General features: G+C 43.0%; 1 protein-coding gene across 2 annotated transcripts in view; it reads right to left on the reverse strand.

The window, feature by feature from the left end:
• The window catches only part of Pex1 (peroxisomal biogenesis factor 1), a 41,105-nt gene that overhangs the window by 18,650 nt on the left and 3,683 nt on the right, over window positions 1–18,772 (reverse strand). For both annotated transcript variants that reach the window (XM_052173181.1, XM_052173182.1), the window contains exons 2-10: window positions 16,022–16,165; window positions 12,503–12,586; window positions 11,806–11,920; window positions 10,963–11,708; window positions 9,737–9,856; window positions 7,699–7,822; window positions 7,368–7,477; window positions 6,105–6,187; window positions 4,954–5,086 (exon numbers count right to left, since the gene is read on the reverse strand). In XM_052173181.1, the coding sequence (XP_052029141.1) occupies window positions 4,954–5,086; window positions 6,105–6,187; window positions 7,368–7,477; window positions 7,699–7,822; window positions 9,737–9,856; window positions 10,963–11,708; window positions 11,806–11,920; window positions 12,503–12,586; window positions 16,022–16,165 (1,659 nt within the window). The remainder of the gene's footprint in view (window positions 1–4,953; window positions 5,087–6,104; window positions 6,188–7,367; window positions 7,478–7,698; window positions 7,823–9,736; window positions 9,857–10,962; window positions 11,709–11,805; window positions 11,921–12,502; window positions 12,587–16,021; window positions 16,166–18,772) is intronic.

Raw genomic sequence — 18,772 nt, forward strand, 5'->3', positions numbered from 1 at the left:
GGCCTTGAACTTAATTTAAGATCCCCCTGCCTCAGCCTTTGGAGTGGCTAAGATTACAGGCACACAGCACTGACCCTTAGAGACAATTCAGCTGCCAGATTGTCTACTTTGATATAAGAACAAAGGACTCGACCCTGGCTTATAGTCAATGAGCTTCCCCCGACCCCATAACAAGCTTTGTTTTTTTTTTTTTTATCTCACTCTAAAATAATTTGTAAAGATTAAAAACAAGTATATTTAGTAAAAAAGGGTGGAAGACCTCAGGTGAAAACTCTACCCTACATCAAGTGTTTTCATCCTTCTAAGTATTCTGTTACAAGCTTTACAATTTTACTTAAACCGTTTAACAAGTTACTTCTCCATGCTTCATGTTTATGTTCCTTCCAGTTTTAGCCATCACCAAATCAAAATGAACATCCAAACGATCCATGTGCAGTGAGCTGTCGGCATGCTTTTAGAAAGAAGTGACATTCTGACATCAGAAGGAAGCACGGTCCAGCTTTTGCTCGTGTTTCTTCAGTGTCCTCCAGCGTGACCACACTGGGTAGGTTTTAGAGTTCTTTACTGTCAACTTCTTCTTTCAATCTAGTACCACTTGCTGTCACTTCTCTGGAGTCAACAGCATTATATTAGTTCAAAAACAAAGTCCTGATTACTAGCAAAACCCAGCAAAATTTGACATAAGAAATCTACAATCTGGAAGCACTTAACAAATACTCACCATCATCATGATCTTTTATACAATTAGATATTATATAGCTATTATAGAGAGATATTACACAGAATTAGATAATATACAGATATTATATAGAATTACCACATTTAAATTTAATGGACTTCAAAGACTAAGTGGTTCTGGACTATAGACCAGACATATCATTATAAACTGTCCTGTCAGACGGCCCTTTCTTTCAGCTCAGAGCAAGTCACATTTGTGAGGCACTTTTGTGCATGTTTTCTCTCCCTTAAGTGAGGCTAGCCCCATGAACACAGATGAGAAACAAAACTTAAACAATAAGTGCATCCCAAAGCTGACACGTAACCCAGGACGTCCACTCTCCTACTGGCTATGGTACTCGAGGCAGGACTTCAAAAGCCTGCTTGTTGTAGGCAGTGGGACGAGGTTTCTTAAGAATAAACAGTCTGCCCACAATGATGTGGTCATTAAAGAATGACAAAGAATAGTTTCCATATTAATGTAAAATAGGAAAAAGAAACTAGACTAGCAGCAAGAAAAGTTATTTAAATGGAGTGAAGAAAAATGAGGACATTTTAATTCTATAATTGTAAAAGCACTGATTTGCCAAGACCACACTGTTTTGTTGGTTTTTAGATTATGTGTAAGACTTTTTTTTAATGTGTGTGTGTGTGTGTGTGTGTGTGTGTACACAGATGCCTGTGGAGGTTAGAAGACAGCACCATATCATCTGGAGCTGGAATTACAGGTGGTTGTGAGCCCCCCACTGTGGCTGCGGAACTCAGCTCCAGTGCTCTGCAAAGGCATTAAGCATTTTTTATCAGTGAAGCATCTCTCCATCAACAACACACTGGCCTTTGAGCACAGGAAATAATACAGCATTGGTGGAGAGTAAGACAGTAATAAGCCTTTTAGTGGTCATGGATCTCAACCAAGACAATACAGTTAAAAAGAGGAGACACATCTCCAGTGTCAGAAAACAGGCACAGCAAATCCTGCAGGAATCTAGAACTAAAGGAAAATAAGAGAAAAAAACTTCGTGCTCATAAATTTGACACAGTTGTAGAACTGGACCAACTCTTTAAAAACCAACAATTGCTTGTCCATCAAGATAAAGTAGACTGCCCCAGAAGTCCTGTAACCACCAAGAATATGGAGTTGATCATTCAAAAGCTATTGCAATAAGGACTCTCCAGGCTTGGATGGGTTTGCTGCAAAGAATGAATGAATGCCAACTTTATAGTCTCTTCCCCACAAAAACAAGGGGACACTTAGCAGCTCATTTATGAGCAAGTAATACACTGACAGTCTTAGTTAGGGTCTTACGGCTGGGAACAGACACCATGACTGTACTGGCTGGTTTTGTGTGTCAACTTGACACAGGCTGGAGTTATCACAGAGAAAGGAGCTTCAGTTGGGGAAGTGCCTCCATGAGATCCAGCGGTGGGGAATTTTCTCAATTAGTGATCAAGTGGGGAGGGCCCCTTGTGGGTGGTACCACCTTTGGGCTGGTGCTCTTGGGTTCTATAAGAGAGCAGGTTGAGCAAGCTAGGGGAAGCAAGCTAGCAAGGAACATCCCTCCATGGCCTCTGCATCAGCTCCTGCTTCCTGACCTGCTTGAGTTCCAGTCCTGACTTCCTTTTGTGATGAACAGCAATGTAGAACTGTAAGCTAAATAAACCCTTTCCTCCCCAACTTGCTTCTTGGTCATGATGTTTGTGCAGGAATAGAAACCCCAACTAAGACAAATTAGTACCAGTGTAGTGGGGTATTCCTGTGACAACCTGACCTTGTTTTGGAGAGGACTGTGGAAGGACTTTGGAACTTTGGGCTAGATGATCCATTCAGTGTTAAGAGCTCTGTGGAATGTTCTGTAGGAGCTTGGAAGATAATGTTGAGAACAGTGCAGAAGATGGAGGCCTGGCTTGTGAAATTTTAGAGGGAAGATTAAAGACTCTTAAAGGGGCCATGTTTTGATTGTGAAGATTCTGTGGTTTTGGTTATCTGGGGCTGAAGAATCAGCTGTGATCAACAAGATACCAGAACCACTAAAGCAAACCTTTGTGTTACTGGGACTACTGATGTTGGTTAGCTGGAGTCAAGAAATTAGTGGTGATTAAGAAGAGACCAGCATCACTGAGTTGAAATCTTCTGGGAAGTGTTTTCTGAGAGCACAGAGGCTGTGTTCCAGAGATAGCCACAGTTGTATCTTGTGCTGTGGCTGGACTTGGTACTGTGTAAGAGTCACCCAGATGGTTCTGGTTTTGAGGGCATGAAGGTCATGAAGAGCAGCTGAGGCTCTTGGCACAGTGAGAGGCCACAGAAGGCCATTGGTGAAGGTGCAGCCTCAGTTGCAATTGATGGCCCAGGACTTGAAGGGGTCATGCATAAGAGCAGAGGCTTGTCACCATGAAGAGAGCCTATGAGAGGCTATTGGTGAAGCCTAATTACAGTGGAAGATAGCAGTGTTTTGGAGATGCCAGTACCATGCGATGACCACCAAAACCAGCAGCAGCAGTGGAGTACAGGCAGCTGGAGCCTAGAAGACAAGCTGTGTGCTACAAAGGGCAGAGCTAGAGAAGTGACCCAAGCCCTTGGAGGAGCCTGGAAGATTATCAGTTGGATCCCAGACATTGAACCGCTGGAGTTTGAGTTTTGCTTTTGGTTGTGACTGTGCCCTGATATGTTTCCCCCTTGAAGGAAGAAATATTTTAGTGGAGCCCATAGTTAAGAGACTTTGAATTTTTAAAAGACTTTGAATTTTAAAGATATTGGGCATTTTAAAGTGATTGAACTTTTAATATGTAAAGACTGTGGGACTATTAAAGTAATTTAGATCTTGGGGATGAATAAGAAAGTAAGGGTTGAGGCTTAATAGTGATGTGTTTGTGTGTCAAGTTGACAAGGGGTCAATTGTACTGGCTGGTTTTGTGTGTCAACTTGACACAGGCTGGAGTTATCACAGAGAAAGGAGCTTCAGTTGGGGAAGTGCCTCCATGAGATCCAGCAGTGGGGAATTTTCTCAATTAGTGATCAAGTGGGGAGGGCCCCTTGTGGGTGGTGGTACCACCTTTGGGCTGGTGTTCTTGGGTTCTATAAGAGAGCAGGCTGAGCAAGCCAGCAAGGAACATCCCTCCATGGCCTCTGCATCAGCTCCTGTTTCCTGACCTGCTTGAGTTCCAGTCCTGACTTCCTTTAGTGATGAACAGCAATGCAGAAGTGTAAGCTGAATAAACCCTTTCCTCTCCAACTTGCTTCTTGGTCATGATGTTTGTGCAAGAATAGAAACCTCCACTAAGACAATGACCAAGGCAACTGTCATCAGGACATTTATTTGGGGCTGGCTTACAAGTTCAGAGGTTCAGCCTATTATCATCAAGGTGGGAGAATTGCTTAGCAGGCATAGAGCAGTAGGAGCTGAGTTCTACATCTTGTTCCAAAGGCAAACAGGAGAAGACCGACTTCCAGGCAGTTAGGACAAGGGTATTGAAGCCCATGCCCACAGTGACACATCTACTCCAACAAGGCCACACCTCCTAATAGTGCCACCCCGAATCGAGCATATACAAACCATCCCATTGTCGGTACAACTAGACAAGACAGGACAGCAGGGAAGCTGCAGACTAGGGTCTCCCATAAATGCAAACAGAATGCTAGTAAGTACAGTAGCCACAACCAAGTGGGATATATTTAACAAATACACCAATACTATCAATAACCTCATCAACAGGCTAACTACTAAAAATCATACATTATCAGTTGACAAAGAAAAGGGATTGAGAGGTGTGCCAGTGTGAACAGAACGGCCCCCACAGACTCAATGAGCTTGAGTGCTTGGTCCTTAGGAGTGACACTATTAGGAGGTGTGGCCTTATTGGAAAAGGTGTGTCACTGAGGGGCTGGGATTTTAGGTCTGCTGTGTTTATGCTCACAGTCTCCTGCTGGTTTCAGGTCAGGATGTAGAACTCTCAGTTCCTTCACAGCCAGGCTCCCCATCATCATCATGGCCTAACCCTCTGAAACTGTAAGCCAGCCCCAACTAAATGTCTCTCTTTATAAGAGTTGCTGTGGTCAGAGTGACTCTTCACAGCACTAGAACCCTAACTAAGACACGAGGGTGTATAAGTTCATGATTACTTCCCTAACACCTAACAGGCACACACGTATTAAGTTCTTTAAAATACATAACCAAAATCAAGAGAGAGAAGCAGGAAATGCTACCAGCTAGGAAGGAGGAGCACATTTTAACTGAATACCTTTCCTCCAGTGATCAAAAGAGCGCCATTCCGAAGTCCTGCGACAAGGGACATCAGCTGCCGAGACAAGGGGCGTCCCAGGAGACTGTGAGTGATATGTTCCATGGCGGACATTCCTAAGGAACTCACTCCACTGCAAAACACACAAATGCCTATGTGACCAAAGACCACAGCACGTGAAGCCTGGCCATGCGCGGCTGGAGCCTGCCTTCCCTCCCACTCCTCCTTAGCAATGTTTGAGGAGTAACGTCCTACATGCTCCCTTTACCTAGGCTATGGCGGCAGGCTGCCAATGCAGATGCACAGCTTTCCAGACACTGGGCTAACGGCTGCCTGGGGACCTGTTAGCACACCTCAGCGCTCCCATCCTCACAGCTCCTTCAGTTTGGTAATCAGTACTACCATAAACAGCTGCTTAGGGAGTAATCAAAGACTCGCCTCATCTGAATTTTCCCTGTGAAACCTAGCTTCACTCTTAGACAAACTTTGAGTCTATACTATTTCTTGATTTCATCCATGATTTTGTTCATGAAAACACAAAGGGAACAAAACTCCTGAAAGTGGAATTCAAAGAGAGTTACTTCCTATTAGTGCACACGGTTTAATTCTTTCACTAGAGCAGTAGAAGTTAAGTGCTCCCACGCCCACTATAAGCACGGAAACTCTCGTGTGAGCGCATCTATGGCTACCACTCATAGCACACAATGAAGAAACTAAGGGGGCTTCCTTTCCAGGTTCGTTTTTCTGAAAAGATGAAAAAAATTGCTATTATAATAAAATATAATAGTGAAAAATAAAAAAATAGTGAAGGAATAACTTAATTTGAAATATTTTCACCACTGAACCAGTGTTTTAGATTTAGCTATTGAGATGTTTTTATTGGTTTTGACCACACTGTTTTGGTCAGGTACAGTGATCAGGTAATTTCGGCTAGCTTTCGTCTCACAAGCCAATTCTCAAAGGAGAATCTCTAATAAAACCACCTCCCGAGGCAGCAAGGTCAACTTCCAACATATGTGTGAGGACAGAAGTAAGCCTTGACAATTATCTCATCTTTGGCATTCCTTGCCACCTAACACACTCGTACAGCAAGCTGTCAGAGGGTATCCAAAGCAGTCTGTGAACACACTCATTCTCCAACAGCCTCTTACCCCAAAGAGCTCAGCGTTGGACAGGGAAGAAGAGAGTCAACTTCCGCACTGTGTTCTTCTCTGACCATGGGCTCTAGAAGGACCTACAGCAGCAAGGAAAAGCCGGTTTTACATGTCAAGGTTAAGTCTTTTGCTTGTTTCCTGAGTCCCAGAAAAAAGAGTCACCAACTTTGCTAACAGAGAAAGGAGATGCCAAGCATGGAGAACATGGCCTGGATACCCTGAAGACCCGGTTCTCATGCACGGAACACAGGTATTCACAGCAAAGCCTGAAGCTGTCTGATGGCACACTGCGTGTCTGTGTCCAACATGTTCTTCCCATGGCTCTTACATTTGCCCCTTTCTGAAGGGAAGCCCCTCAATCACATTCAGAGATAAGAAAACAGTGTCTAGGTCCAAACCACTCAACTTCCAAACAATGGTTTGCTTTGATCCCACTGCAGCAAGTGGAGGGAAAGCAATATTCTAAGAGCATGGGTACTAAGACACCTCTGCAAGAAAAGCAGTGTGAGCAGAGAAGTTAACTGTCAAAATAGTATAGCAAAAAGGCATGTGAAAATATGAACTAAAAACATTTAAATTTTTTGCATGCTTGCACTGCAACAAGAAGGTGGCTCAGGTGCAGCAGCACACATGTGCACATCAGAAGAAGATTTTGGTGTGTGTGTGTATATATGTGTGTGTGTGTGTGTGTGTGTGTGTATTTCAATGAAGAGTTGGTTCATGTACACATGTGGAAATCAGAGAACAACTTTTGGGTGTGTGTGCCGGCATACTGCCATGCAGAGGTGGCCCGTGTGCACATGTGGCGGTCAGGGACAACTTTTGTGGCGTTGGCTCTCTCCTTCCAACTTGACCATGGCTTCCAGGGATGAAACTCAGCCTGGTATGACAAATACATTTACCCACTGAGCCATCTCACTGGCCCCAAAATATGAACTTAAAAAAAAATCAGTCCTCTAAAACTAAATCTCCATTTGTTTAATACATAGAACTTTAAATAATGACTCATTTACCAGTTTACATAAGCAATGGAAAATCTGAAACGTAATCGTGCTTAACTGATGTTTACATTTAGGATAAATCAGTAATTTGTTTAAATAAATTATAAAGTAAAATATTTAAAATCAAGTTATTCCTTACTCTTCTCATGTGCTTTCTAATCTACTTCTGGATGTACGCTTCCAGATAGAAACTCAGACTCTACTAGTCGCAGATAACAAGCATCGATCGCTTCATTACACATCAAGAGTATATAATTACTTGTACTGAGATCTTCTGCAGCAGAATGGGACTCAACACAAAAACAGTTTTTCCTTGTTCCTTTTCTTTTTCCTGAGAATGAACTATACTCAGAGAGAACTCTTTCAACCCTAATAAGAAGAAATAACAAACGAAGAGTTAGAACTGAAACTGAGAGGAAATAATTTGATTTGAAATATCAAACTTATTTAAATTAAAAGACATTCTTCCTCACAGAGAACACTGTTATATTTTACTAATCATGTATGACACAAATTGGAAAAACAATTTTAAAAACTGTTTAGATGTTACAACTGTTTTATAGAAAAAACGAAATCACACTTTTACCCACCATCTTTAATTTCCAGCTTAATACATTCTTCCTTTGATATCACCAAAGGAAACATGGTGGTGGCAGACTGCTGTAGCCAAGACGAGAACACAGTTTTTACATCCCCTTCACTCACGTCTTTAGGCTGCCAGAGAAAAAATGGAAGAGTAAACCAAGTACCCTAACATCTGCCTTGACCTTAACCTTAGCAAGCCTTCCTAACTGTGGTGGTGGTGGTGGTGGGCATGAGGACAAAGGTAAACCAGTCTCAAAACAAAACCAAACAAAAACAAAAAACAAAAAAGAAAGGCATCAAGGAAGCTTGGGCCTTATTTTGTTCTCTTGTCCAGAGAATTCAGACAGGACACTCAGAAGCACTAGAAGCGTTTGTATCTAAAGGGGCCAAATCACAGCAGAGGACAACAGGAGAGAAAGTGACACAGAGCCTAGGTCCTCGACAACAAGGTTAACCACCCACGAGTGTCTTCAACCGTCCCTGCACACGAGGAAATGAAACAGCACATACATTTAAGCCACTGTCCCTTTTCTTAATGTGAACCGCAGTCTAGCTATATACTAAATGAGTAGAGTGTTCATTGTTCAAAACTCTAAAATAAACTACAAGAAAACCATTGTTAATTTTAAGAGTTTTTAAAATCCAGTTCTTAAGAACTCATCTGACCATAAATGACACTGAGTAACATTACTAGAATAATAAAAATTCATATAGGGTTGGGATGAGTTTTCAAACATGAGCACCTGAGCTCAGTCTTCAAGATTTTAAGCTGTAGTCCCAGCCATGGAGAGAGGAGATTGGGGGGGGGGGGGGATCCCAGGACTAGCTAGTGTACTTGCCAAGTCCTAGGCCAGTGAGAGACCAAGACTTGGAAAGGTAAGTGGATGCCATCTGAGTAGTGACAGCAGAGGTCACCTCTGCCCACCACATGCCGTGCACATGTACACACCTGCATGCCCACATGTACACATACTGCGTGTCCACACACAGACAAAGCATATGGAAAATACTGATGGCTATTTTCCCGGGGCAGTAGACCTGTGCTCTCCCATTCCTCAGACAGGTCTACTTCTGCTCTTTCTCTTCATATAGTCACCTGCTGCCTAAGCTCAGCTCAGATGCTGATCACTGCCAGACGGAGGCTAACTAAGAAAAGGCTCCGTCTTCTCATATAGCTAGGCTGGCCTTGAACTCTGTGGTGCTGAAGATGACCTTGAATTTCTCATCCCCCTGCCTCCACCTGCCAAGTGCTGGTATTAACAGGGAGGCACCACCATTCCTGATTATGCCTCTGGGGGTCAAACCCAGACTTTGTTCAAGTCAGACAAACACTCTCCCAACTCATCTCCATTTTTACCTCCAAAAGATCAATTAACTAAAACCAGAATACCCATATTTGCACTGATACATTTAAATTTGCTTAGTAATGATCTCTTTGCTTCTAAAATTAAATACAGTTATTGGCCCACCTTTAGGTATATATACCCAAGGAAAGAGAAAATAGTCAAATGGATACTTGTATTCCGCTGCTCCCTGCATCATGAATCACAAGAACCAACAAGTAGAAGCCACACAAGTCCATCACTATTTGGATGGGTAGACAATTACATAATGAAGTATTATCCACTAGATGACAGAAGGAAGTTCTCACACATGCCACAATAGAGAGGGACCTTGAGAACATTATGTGAAATGAAGTAAGTCAGATACACAAGACAAATACTGTCTGACTCCACTTCTACACAGTATCTGGAATAAATGAACTCAGAACATAGAGCAGGTTGTCAGGAGATGGGAGGAGGGGATGGGAGTCGCTGTCTAATGGCTATGTTTTTGTTTACAGTGAGGGTTTGGAAAAGGGAGCAGTGGACGCACACACAACATTATGAATACAGCTAATGCAGCTGAACTGTTCCCTGGGGAAGGGTTAAAATATGTCATGTCGTATAACTTCTGACAGTGAAGAAGTACATTATTAATGAACAATGAGAAATTCTATAATATCCATAAAAGAATGTTGATACAAGATAGGTTTGAACTCACTAAGTTCTCTGTTGGTTGTAATTTCAGAGATCTTGGGATTTTAGGCGTGGTTTCCAGTGGAGTTATTCTGACTACTGAATGCATTTCTATATTTAGTCTCTTTCTCAGGTCATCTGGAATCTGCAATTTAAAAAGAATATAAATACATTCAAAGACTGATTAAGGTATTTCATAGACTAAATATTGATATTACTTTCTCTAAATTCAAGTGAAATTATAAATGTCATCACACAATCATATCAGAACAATTCACAATTGTTTCAGCCTGCTTGACCACTTTAACCAAAATACCGTGTGCTTGGCAAGTTATAGACAGAGGAATTCACCCCTGGTTTATCAACTGGGATGTCTATGGTTAAGGCTCTGGCAGGGTGGGTACTGCCGAGGCTCTCCGCACAAGCATGCCTGTGAGGTCACTCTTGCTGTGCCCTCACTTGGCAGAAGAGGAGAAGGAGTCAGAGCAGGCGTCTTCCATGATGACGTTAGTTGCACTGGACCCTTCATCCTTGTAATCCAATCATCCCCCCCCCCCCTAACAAAGATCTCATGTCCTGACACAATCACCTTGTGGGAAGGGTTTCAACATATTGGTCTGGGAGAGACATAAACATGACAACTAACAACAGTATAACCATTTGAGACATCTTTGTGTTTGTGTGTGAAAGTTGAGAGCACCAAGAAAGCTAGAGTAGTCAAACCCAATCACGATCCGCCCTGGGTACAGTTCAATCCAAAAGTCAATGGTAAAACTTATGCCCAATTTAATAAAAATATTCTGAGCTGAGATTACAGCAATGATCACGCGATATTATACTAAAAACAACTTGTGCACACATTAAAGTGTACACTTTGAAATTCATCTCAATAAAGATGGTCAAAAATTCTTTAAACATTTTCGAACGCTTAGTGCCAATGGAAGCCGGAAGAAGATCTGGGACCCCCTGGGACTGGAGTTATACATGGTTGTGAGCCACCATGTGAGTGCTGGGCATCAAATCTGGGTACTCTGCAAGAGCAACAATCACTCTGATGCCCCCAAAATTCTCATCTCCCCAAATATTGGTGAGCACTAAAAGATGAAAGGGGGACTGGAGACACTGCTCCCTCCACTCGGAGACCTAGAGACTCTAACTCCTGTTGCTTTTCAATTTATATGTTACTGTAATCCAGAATTTGGGGAAGATGAAGTCACGAGTTTCTCCCCACACTATAACCCGCGCACTGACCCAGACTTTCCCACGGTGGAGAGGCTCTAGACTTTTGGTGAACTCCGTGGCATTCTTCAGCTCCTCAAGTCCATTCCAGACCACCTTGAGCACACAGGCCTCAGCCGCTTCCTCGCGGCGGTCTGAGCCGACCTGCTTATGATCTGGAGACCCAGACGGTTGCCTTTCTTTCTCAGGTAGCAGGGTGCCCTGCTTGCTTTTGTCTCGCTGTTGTTTTGGCGAATGCAGCTTAATTAGTTTTCCATAGATCACAGTGAGGCTGGGCTCCACGTCGAAATATTCTTGGTCCCACGGAAACACGTGGATGGTGCAGTGTCTGTGAAACACAGAGGTAGCAGGGGTGTTACGCACACTGGGAGGCTGAACTTGGCATACTCTGAAAATACTGTCAAGGGGGACAGCCTGTGACTGCATGTTTTTGAAAGCCCTGAGTTCCAACGAGCCCCAGGCTGACTCCTGTTTGTTGTCAGGCCCGAAGGCAAACATGCTTCCTAGCACAGCCCACCAGCGTGGCTTCAGTGAGCCCACTGTGACTTCCGAGTCTCTTCCATCAGACCCAGCGACACCCTCTGTCTTCATAGGAAGCTGCTTGGTTTGCAATTCTTTTGACATTTCTTTCTGGTCTCGCCCATAACTATGAACTTGTCCGTGTGCATCTCCTTCTTTGGCTTGGCGTGTCTTTGGCTGTATAAGGAGTTTGGTGTTAGTTTCTAGCCTTCCATAAGGGGCGGTTGGCATCAGGGCAACTGGGTAGAAAACAGAGCCCATTAGTACATGTTCACCTCTGCTTCAGACTTTTACTCTAGTGCAGGGAATGACAGCAAATAATACAGCATCACCTACCAATCTGGATAAATATGTAAGTCTGCTGGTCAACCCAGATGGGAACAATGGCTTTAGGGAAAACTATTCGAATCTGATCTAGAAGATGCAGTTCAAGGGAAATGGCGTGCAGCTCCTGGAACGACAGAGAGAAAGGTCAGACCACGCTGCATCCCGATCCTCCCATACCTGCTAGGAAGTGCCATTCTTTTTTATTTTAAAGTTTCTTGTTATAGTTGAAGTATCCCTGATGCCTTGAGACACATATGGCAGATCCAACACCTCAGCTAACCATTGTTGTTTTGTCTCTGTGTCAAGAGATGCTAAAGTCTATTTAAAATTAATTCCCCCCACACCCCCACACCCCTACAACCCTACACCCCCACACACTACCACACTCCCAGTGGTGGTAGTGCGCACCTTTCATCCCAGCACTTGGGAGGCAGAGGCAGGGGGATCTCTGAGTTCAAGGCCAGCCTGGTCTACAGAGTGAGTTCCAAGACAGCCAAGGCTACACAGAGAAACCCTGTCTGGGAAAAACTGAAATAAATAAACAAATCCCAAACACATCTGTGGTTCTCATGTTATACAATTTATCTCTACCAAGTCATTCTTAAAATATGAACTAAGAATATATAGAGAAGCCCAGTGAAACCTACCAACTGATGCTTATATGTCATTTAATCTTACAGTAAGACAGCACTTAGTTTTCCTTTACCAGTATTTCCCAGTCGTCTGCTGAGAGAGGTTCCACCTCAACCTGTTGGCAAGATACCACATGGGAACAAGGCCTGAGAAACACCTGGAGACATAAGAAATAAAATATTACTTTTATAACATTTTCTTGTATCTTTAGAAAATAAGTTATCTCTTTAGGTAAGATTCTGTCTCACTGTCTGTCTCTCTCTGCAACCTGCCCCCCCCCCTTCTTCTATGTCTCAGATGACAAGTATTAAGTACTTATTCTTAGCCAGGCCTTGATATACTGAATATTTTAGGAAAAAAATTTTCACAATGAACTACAGAACAAAGGAGCATCCAAGTACAATACATTTTCAAAAACAAAGTTATTCCGAGGAAGAAGAGTGGAGCTACAGACAGCTGTGAGGTGCCCCGTGTGTGCTGGGAATTAATCTGGGTTCTCTAGAATAGCAGCTAGTGCTCTTAGCCACTAAGCCGTCTGTCTGTCTCTTCAGCCTCTCCTTCCTTTTTTGGTTAGATCTGACTACACTGCTAAGGCTGGCCTGAACTCAAGATTCTTCTGCCTCAGCCTCCGGAGTAGCTGGGATTACAGGAACACATGATCACACTCTGTTTGGATGGGATGAGCACGAGGAAACACAGAGTTCCTCCCTCTACCAGGAAGTGAGTGCTCCCCAGGCTAGCAAGGGGGTTCGCATGTTCTCTGGAGTCTTCCCAGGAGCATTCAGAGGGGAGTCTGCAGAAACAGGCAAATGTCACTGAGAGCAATGAAAATGAAAAACAAGGAGGGCTGTGCAGAGTTCTAATCGAGACCCCAGGATCCACCCTAGGGAGTTGATCCGTCCCAGAGCTGTTGGTACCAACTCTGGGCAAAGATAGGTTGGCAAAGCCAGGCACCGGTGACTTGTACGGTCATTTTCCTGTTAAAAATGAAAGCTTCTAAGGGCTGTGGAGACGGCCCTGTCTGCGCTTGCCATGTGTGCGTGAGGACCTGGGTTTGGACTCAGAGTACTCACACAGTGCAAACCCTAAGAAATGGCTCCTAGAATTCCAGCACTCAGGAGTTTCCTGAAGGCTTGCTGGTCAGCTGGGCTCTGTAAATTATCAGGCTGAAGGTTCAGTGAAAGACCCTGTCTCAGTAACTAGGGTGGATAGGCTGGAGAGATGGCTCAGCAGCTAAGAGCATGTGCCCTCCCCCAGACAAGGAGAGGTTGGGGCCTAGCACTCACGTGAGGCAGCTCACAGTCCCCTGCAGCTCTGGCTCCAGGGGCATCTGACTTTTCTCCTCTGGCTTCTGTGAGTACTGACACTTACATACACATACTCACTTGGACATATAATTGAGAAAAAAAAATCTTAAAAACAAATCAAAACAAATAAAAACAAAAAAAAAAATAGGGTTCCGGGGCAAGCAATTAAGAAATTAAGAGACTCAGCTGGTAGAGTGGAGGACTGTAAAGAAGGGGGCTTGCGGGACTTTCGGGGAGTGGGGGGCTAGAAAAGGGGAAATCATTTGAAATGTAAATAAAAAATATATCGAATAAAAAAAAAGAAATTAAGAGAAACACTTGTTGTTAGCTGTGGTCTCCACACACATGGGCACGTGCCCACTCACACACACATTCCCGCCACTAAAACCCTAAAATTCTAGAAAGGAATAGGGCACACAAAAGCCTATCAAGAGGCTTACGGACTTCTCGTGAATGACCTTTTTAATTATCGACAGCACTTGTAAATAAAACCACGATGAGTTCAGAATAAGTTTGAAAATATTTGGCACCCTCACGTTCTGCAATGAGAAACAGGCGCTAGCTAGAGAGCAAGATGGCCCCATTATTGAGTGAGACCTTCAGTGTCATGTCACCTCCAGGCACGATGAGTCCATCTTTGACATCTTAGTCCTTATTAGCTGGTGAAATGCCCCTAACTTGAAAGCCTGAATTTTAAATGCTCTGGAGTCTGAAGCGTTCTGAGCCTGAGTTTTACATTTTAGAGCACTTCACGATTTAGAATTTTGGATGTGGACTGCCCGACTGGTAGGCTCTGCAAATACTCCCGGGTCTGAAGCACACTCTGTCCCAAGCAGTTCACAAAAGAGATGCCCAAGCTACTCATGATTCTGAGAAAGTACAAAAGCAACTCCAGAAAAGTAAGACGCTTAGGTCCTGGGGGCTAGGCAGCCTCCTGTCTGTCCCTGCAATGATATGCAACCAACTGTGGAAAGAAATGATGGAGAAGAAAGCCTGAATCTATAGAAGCATCTGTTTCTTGGCACAGTCCCTAAACAATGTAACTATTTACACGGCACTGACATTGAATTAGGTATTACAAGTCTCCCATGGTGATTTAAAGAGTACAGGGCCAGGTGATTTTAAGAGTACAGGATATAGGTGTTTGCAAATATCCTGCCACTGTATAAAAGGTATGAGCATCTAAAGACCATGGCATTCATGAGTGCCATGGAAGCAACTCAACTATACCCACTGACCACTGTGCATAGAAAGGTATGTGATACACTCTGTGGAGTAAAAATTACGGGAAATATGTATGGGCCTCAAGGTCTAGCTGGATCTCAACAAACAGTAACATCCGTTCTAAGGTTGGATTTCAGGAAAGAGAAAATGGAAATTTCTACTTTCAATCAAATTTTACGTGAATATTTAAACTGAATATTTAAAGTTAATAAACTGATGAACATAATAGAACAAAAAAAAAAATGACCCAAGTCCTTATGCTCTGTGGTCTACAATAAGCACATACAATCATGGGTACCAGTGCCTGTCGAAATTATATTTTTAATCAAGTAAGCTCATGAAAGGTTAGAAGTTATGTAAGAAAAATAATAAATAAGTCAGGTGCCTTGGCACACGCCTCTTCCCAACACCCGGGAGGCTGAACAGAAGCATCAAAGAGTTCAGAATTCATCCTCAGTGACACAGTGAGTCCTTTAAAAAAGAAAGAAAGGGGGGGAGGAGGGAAAGAGATGGAGAGAGGGAGAGGAAGGGGAGAGAAAGAAGGAGAGAGGGGGAGGTAGAGAGGGAGGGAAGGAGGGAGGGAAGGAGAAAAGGGGGGGTGGGTGTAAAATGGAGCCAGGGAGACGGCTCTGGGTGAAGGGCCCTGCCATCAAGCCTGACAGACAACCTGAGTTCAATCACTGGGACTCACACATAAAAAAGGGAGAACAGAGTCCTGCAAGTTCGCTTCTGACCTCCTGACCCCACTACTCCCCATCCCCCATCCCCCCACAAACACATACACACATAATAAATAATAAAACTGTTGTGACAAGAACTAAACTGGAGTTCTAAAATAAGGAGAAAACCCAACACTCAAAAGAAAAAAATAATTTCACAAAGAACTGACTGGAAAATGAGCATCTAGAATGCAGAGTTGCGCAGGAGGCGCGTCACAGGTAAGACACTGATGTAACTACAGTCAGTGTGAGTGTCTTGGCCTGGTGATGAGAGCAGGCGAATGACCTCACCTTGGGACATGACATTACAAAGAAGTGACTGCAGTCACACGGTGCACTTACCTGATCCCCACTCGAGAGTCCAAGTTTCTGGCCAACTTGTCTATTAATTTCTGCCACATTTTCACTTTGGTCATTAAAATGCCTGCCTTCGACCCAGCTCAGGTAGGCAGGCTGGTGATCCCCGGCTACTTCTATAGCTTGATTCTATTTAGCCAAATAATGGGAGAGAAAAGGGGGTAGTAAGTTTTTATGGTTTTTCCTCTGGATTCAGATAAGCAACTATCATAATACAAAAAAACAAAAAAAAGTACGAGGTAGTTAATCATTCTTTATTCACATTTGTAATTTAAAAACAGTAATTATTTTAAACATCCAGTTGTGGCAATGCTACCCACAAAACCAATATGCTCGCTGTCTTAGTGTCCTAAGCCTTACGGGTTGATTCAAGGGTTCAGAATTCAGAATGCCATAGGTACTTGGATGAACTTACACAGGCTTCCAGTATGCATGTGAGAAGTAAAAACATTACATACATCCAGGGAAAATGCTTATATAGTTAATAAAATAATTAAAATTTAAAGATATAAAACAACAGTTTAGACTTTTGAAACTCCAATCAGCTGGGGTATTTAATCTCTTACTGATCAACAGATTTATTTAAAAAGTTAATAAATATATATGGTAAAAGTACAAAAATTAAGGTGTAAAGGAGGGCCCACATTCCCAGAAAGAATGACTGTTAGTGACTTCCTGAGATGGTACAGTATGCAGTTTCTTAAGGATTTTTCAAGTTCATAAACCTGGCTGGGCATGGTGGCACACACCTTTAATCGCAGTGCTTGGGAGGGAGAAGCAGGCTAGTCTCTATGAGTTCAAAGCCAGCCTCATCTGCATAGTGAGCCTCATGCCACCAAGGTTATACAGTAAGACTCTGTCTCAAAAACACAATAAATAAGTAAATAAAGGTCATAAAACCATAGAAGCAAATAGTTTAAACAGGGGCCAGAGAGATGGTTCTGTGCCCTTAAGTTTACAGGGGATTCGGCTCTGGCGCCCTCTGAACGTCACAAGTGCCATCACACGCACATAATTAAATAACTATCTGTCAGACCAACAGAACATGAAAATAACACGGTATGTACACTTGTGGCTGAGAGTTAAGTGACCAGAGCCCCTCTACGGTTAAAGAGTTGTATTTCAGAGATGATTCTGTGTATCTGGGACCCTAGCACTTTGGAGGCTGAGGCAGGAGGGCTTAAGGTCAGTTTGGGTCACATAGTGATATCCTATCTTGAAAACAAAAACAAAAACAGGACAACTATCCTCATAGGAATCTTGGGAAATATGTGCACTGGGAGGGAAACACAATCATATGAACAGTTTTGTATACTTCTTGCTAACATTTTTCAGTGATTCTCGCGTTTGTATGTTATGGACAGGATGTAATATGCTTTACCCATTTCCTATTGCATCACAAGCATTCCACACATTTACCACTTCTAAAAAAAAAAAAAAAAACCACCAACAACAACAAAAAAAAAAAAAACCAGCAAGCACCTTGATGAATAGTCCTGAAGAGTTTTTATGTTCGGAAACTTAAGTGCTATTAAATTCATTTCAAACTAAATTCATTAACTTTAAAATAGTGAAGCCAAACTCTCATTTATATCAAATTTCCGCACTCCATGTTTCTTTAAACAGAACAAATTGCGAAGGATACAGGAGCCTTAGGCAAACACACTCACTAGTAAACTTCTGTACATAAATAAGAAAGTCACTGTTATTTAGGCAGTCAGATCTCTGGGTTCAAGGCTAGCCTGGTCTTCCCAGTGAGTGCCAGCACAGCCAGGGCTACACAGAGGCTTGTCTTGAAAGAATAAACAAAACAAAGGCCACTGTTTGTCCTTTAGCTGCATAATTTTTCTCACAATTTCCAAGCAATGATGCAACTGTTCCTTCTGGCAAAGCTCATCCAACTGAGCACAGGCTGCTAAAGCACACTGGAGCCCTGGCTCTGGAGTCAAGAAGTCCTGGGTCACTGTCTAGGCCACAAGGGCAAAGGTAACAGAGCCCCAGGCACTGTTTAGGTGGTTTCATAAGTTGCTCATATTACAACTCAGTGCCCCCATTTCATAAGAAAGCTTTAAAACGAGAGACATTAAAGAAAGAAATATAAAGTACATCCTTAAATGTCTAAAATGTATTAAATGTCAAAAAGGTGTAGTAGGTCACTGGGAAAACAAAAGAAAAAAATCAACTTTATCACACAAGAAAACCATTACAGTCATTTGGTTTTGGTCGGAATGTAGTTACTAGCTGCACAGCGTCATGAGCTGCGCTCAGTGGGGTTTGGCAAACTAACCCTCTAAGCTGCTTTGTACATTGGTTTCCATTAGCACCACAGGTCTGAGTAATAAAACAGAACCCCCTTCAGGGATGTCATGAAGAAGTGCACTAATTGTTCACTTTGGCCCACACTGTGTTATCAACATCACCATGAAAGAAGCAATCGGGTGAATCTATACAAATGCCTCAGGAGTGCCTAGGTCTGAGGCCTGGGCTATCTCTTCCTAACTCGAGGAAATGACAAGTCTGCACATGGCTATTCCTGGGTGAGGTGTAGATCATTTTCTGCACTCAGTGTCAGTAGGAATCCTTTTTCTGTTGCAATCGCAGCATATGCGGAGCTTTAAATATACAGAGAGTGACTGGAAGCAGGGGTTCTCATCTGGGAGTGACCGTGTGCCTCAAGGACAAGGTCTGAGGTGTCACAATGGGAGACACTACTCCTGTCAGTGAGCAGGGGTCGTG

Source organism: Apodemus sylvaticus, chromosome 2 (genome assembly GCF_947179515.1).
Source record: "Apodemus sylvaticus chromosome 2, mApoSyl1.1, whole genome shotgun sequence".
Classification (NCBI taxonomy): domain Eukaryota; kingdom Metazoa; phylum Chordata; class Mammalia; order Rodentia; family Muridae; genus Apodemus; species Apodemus sylvaticus.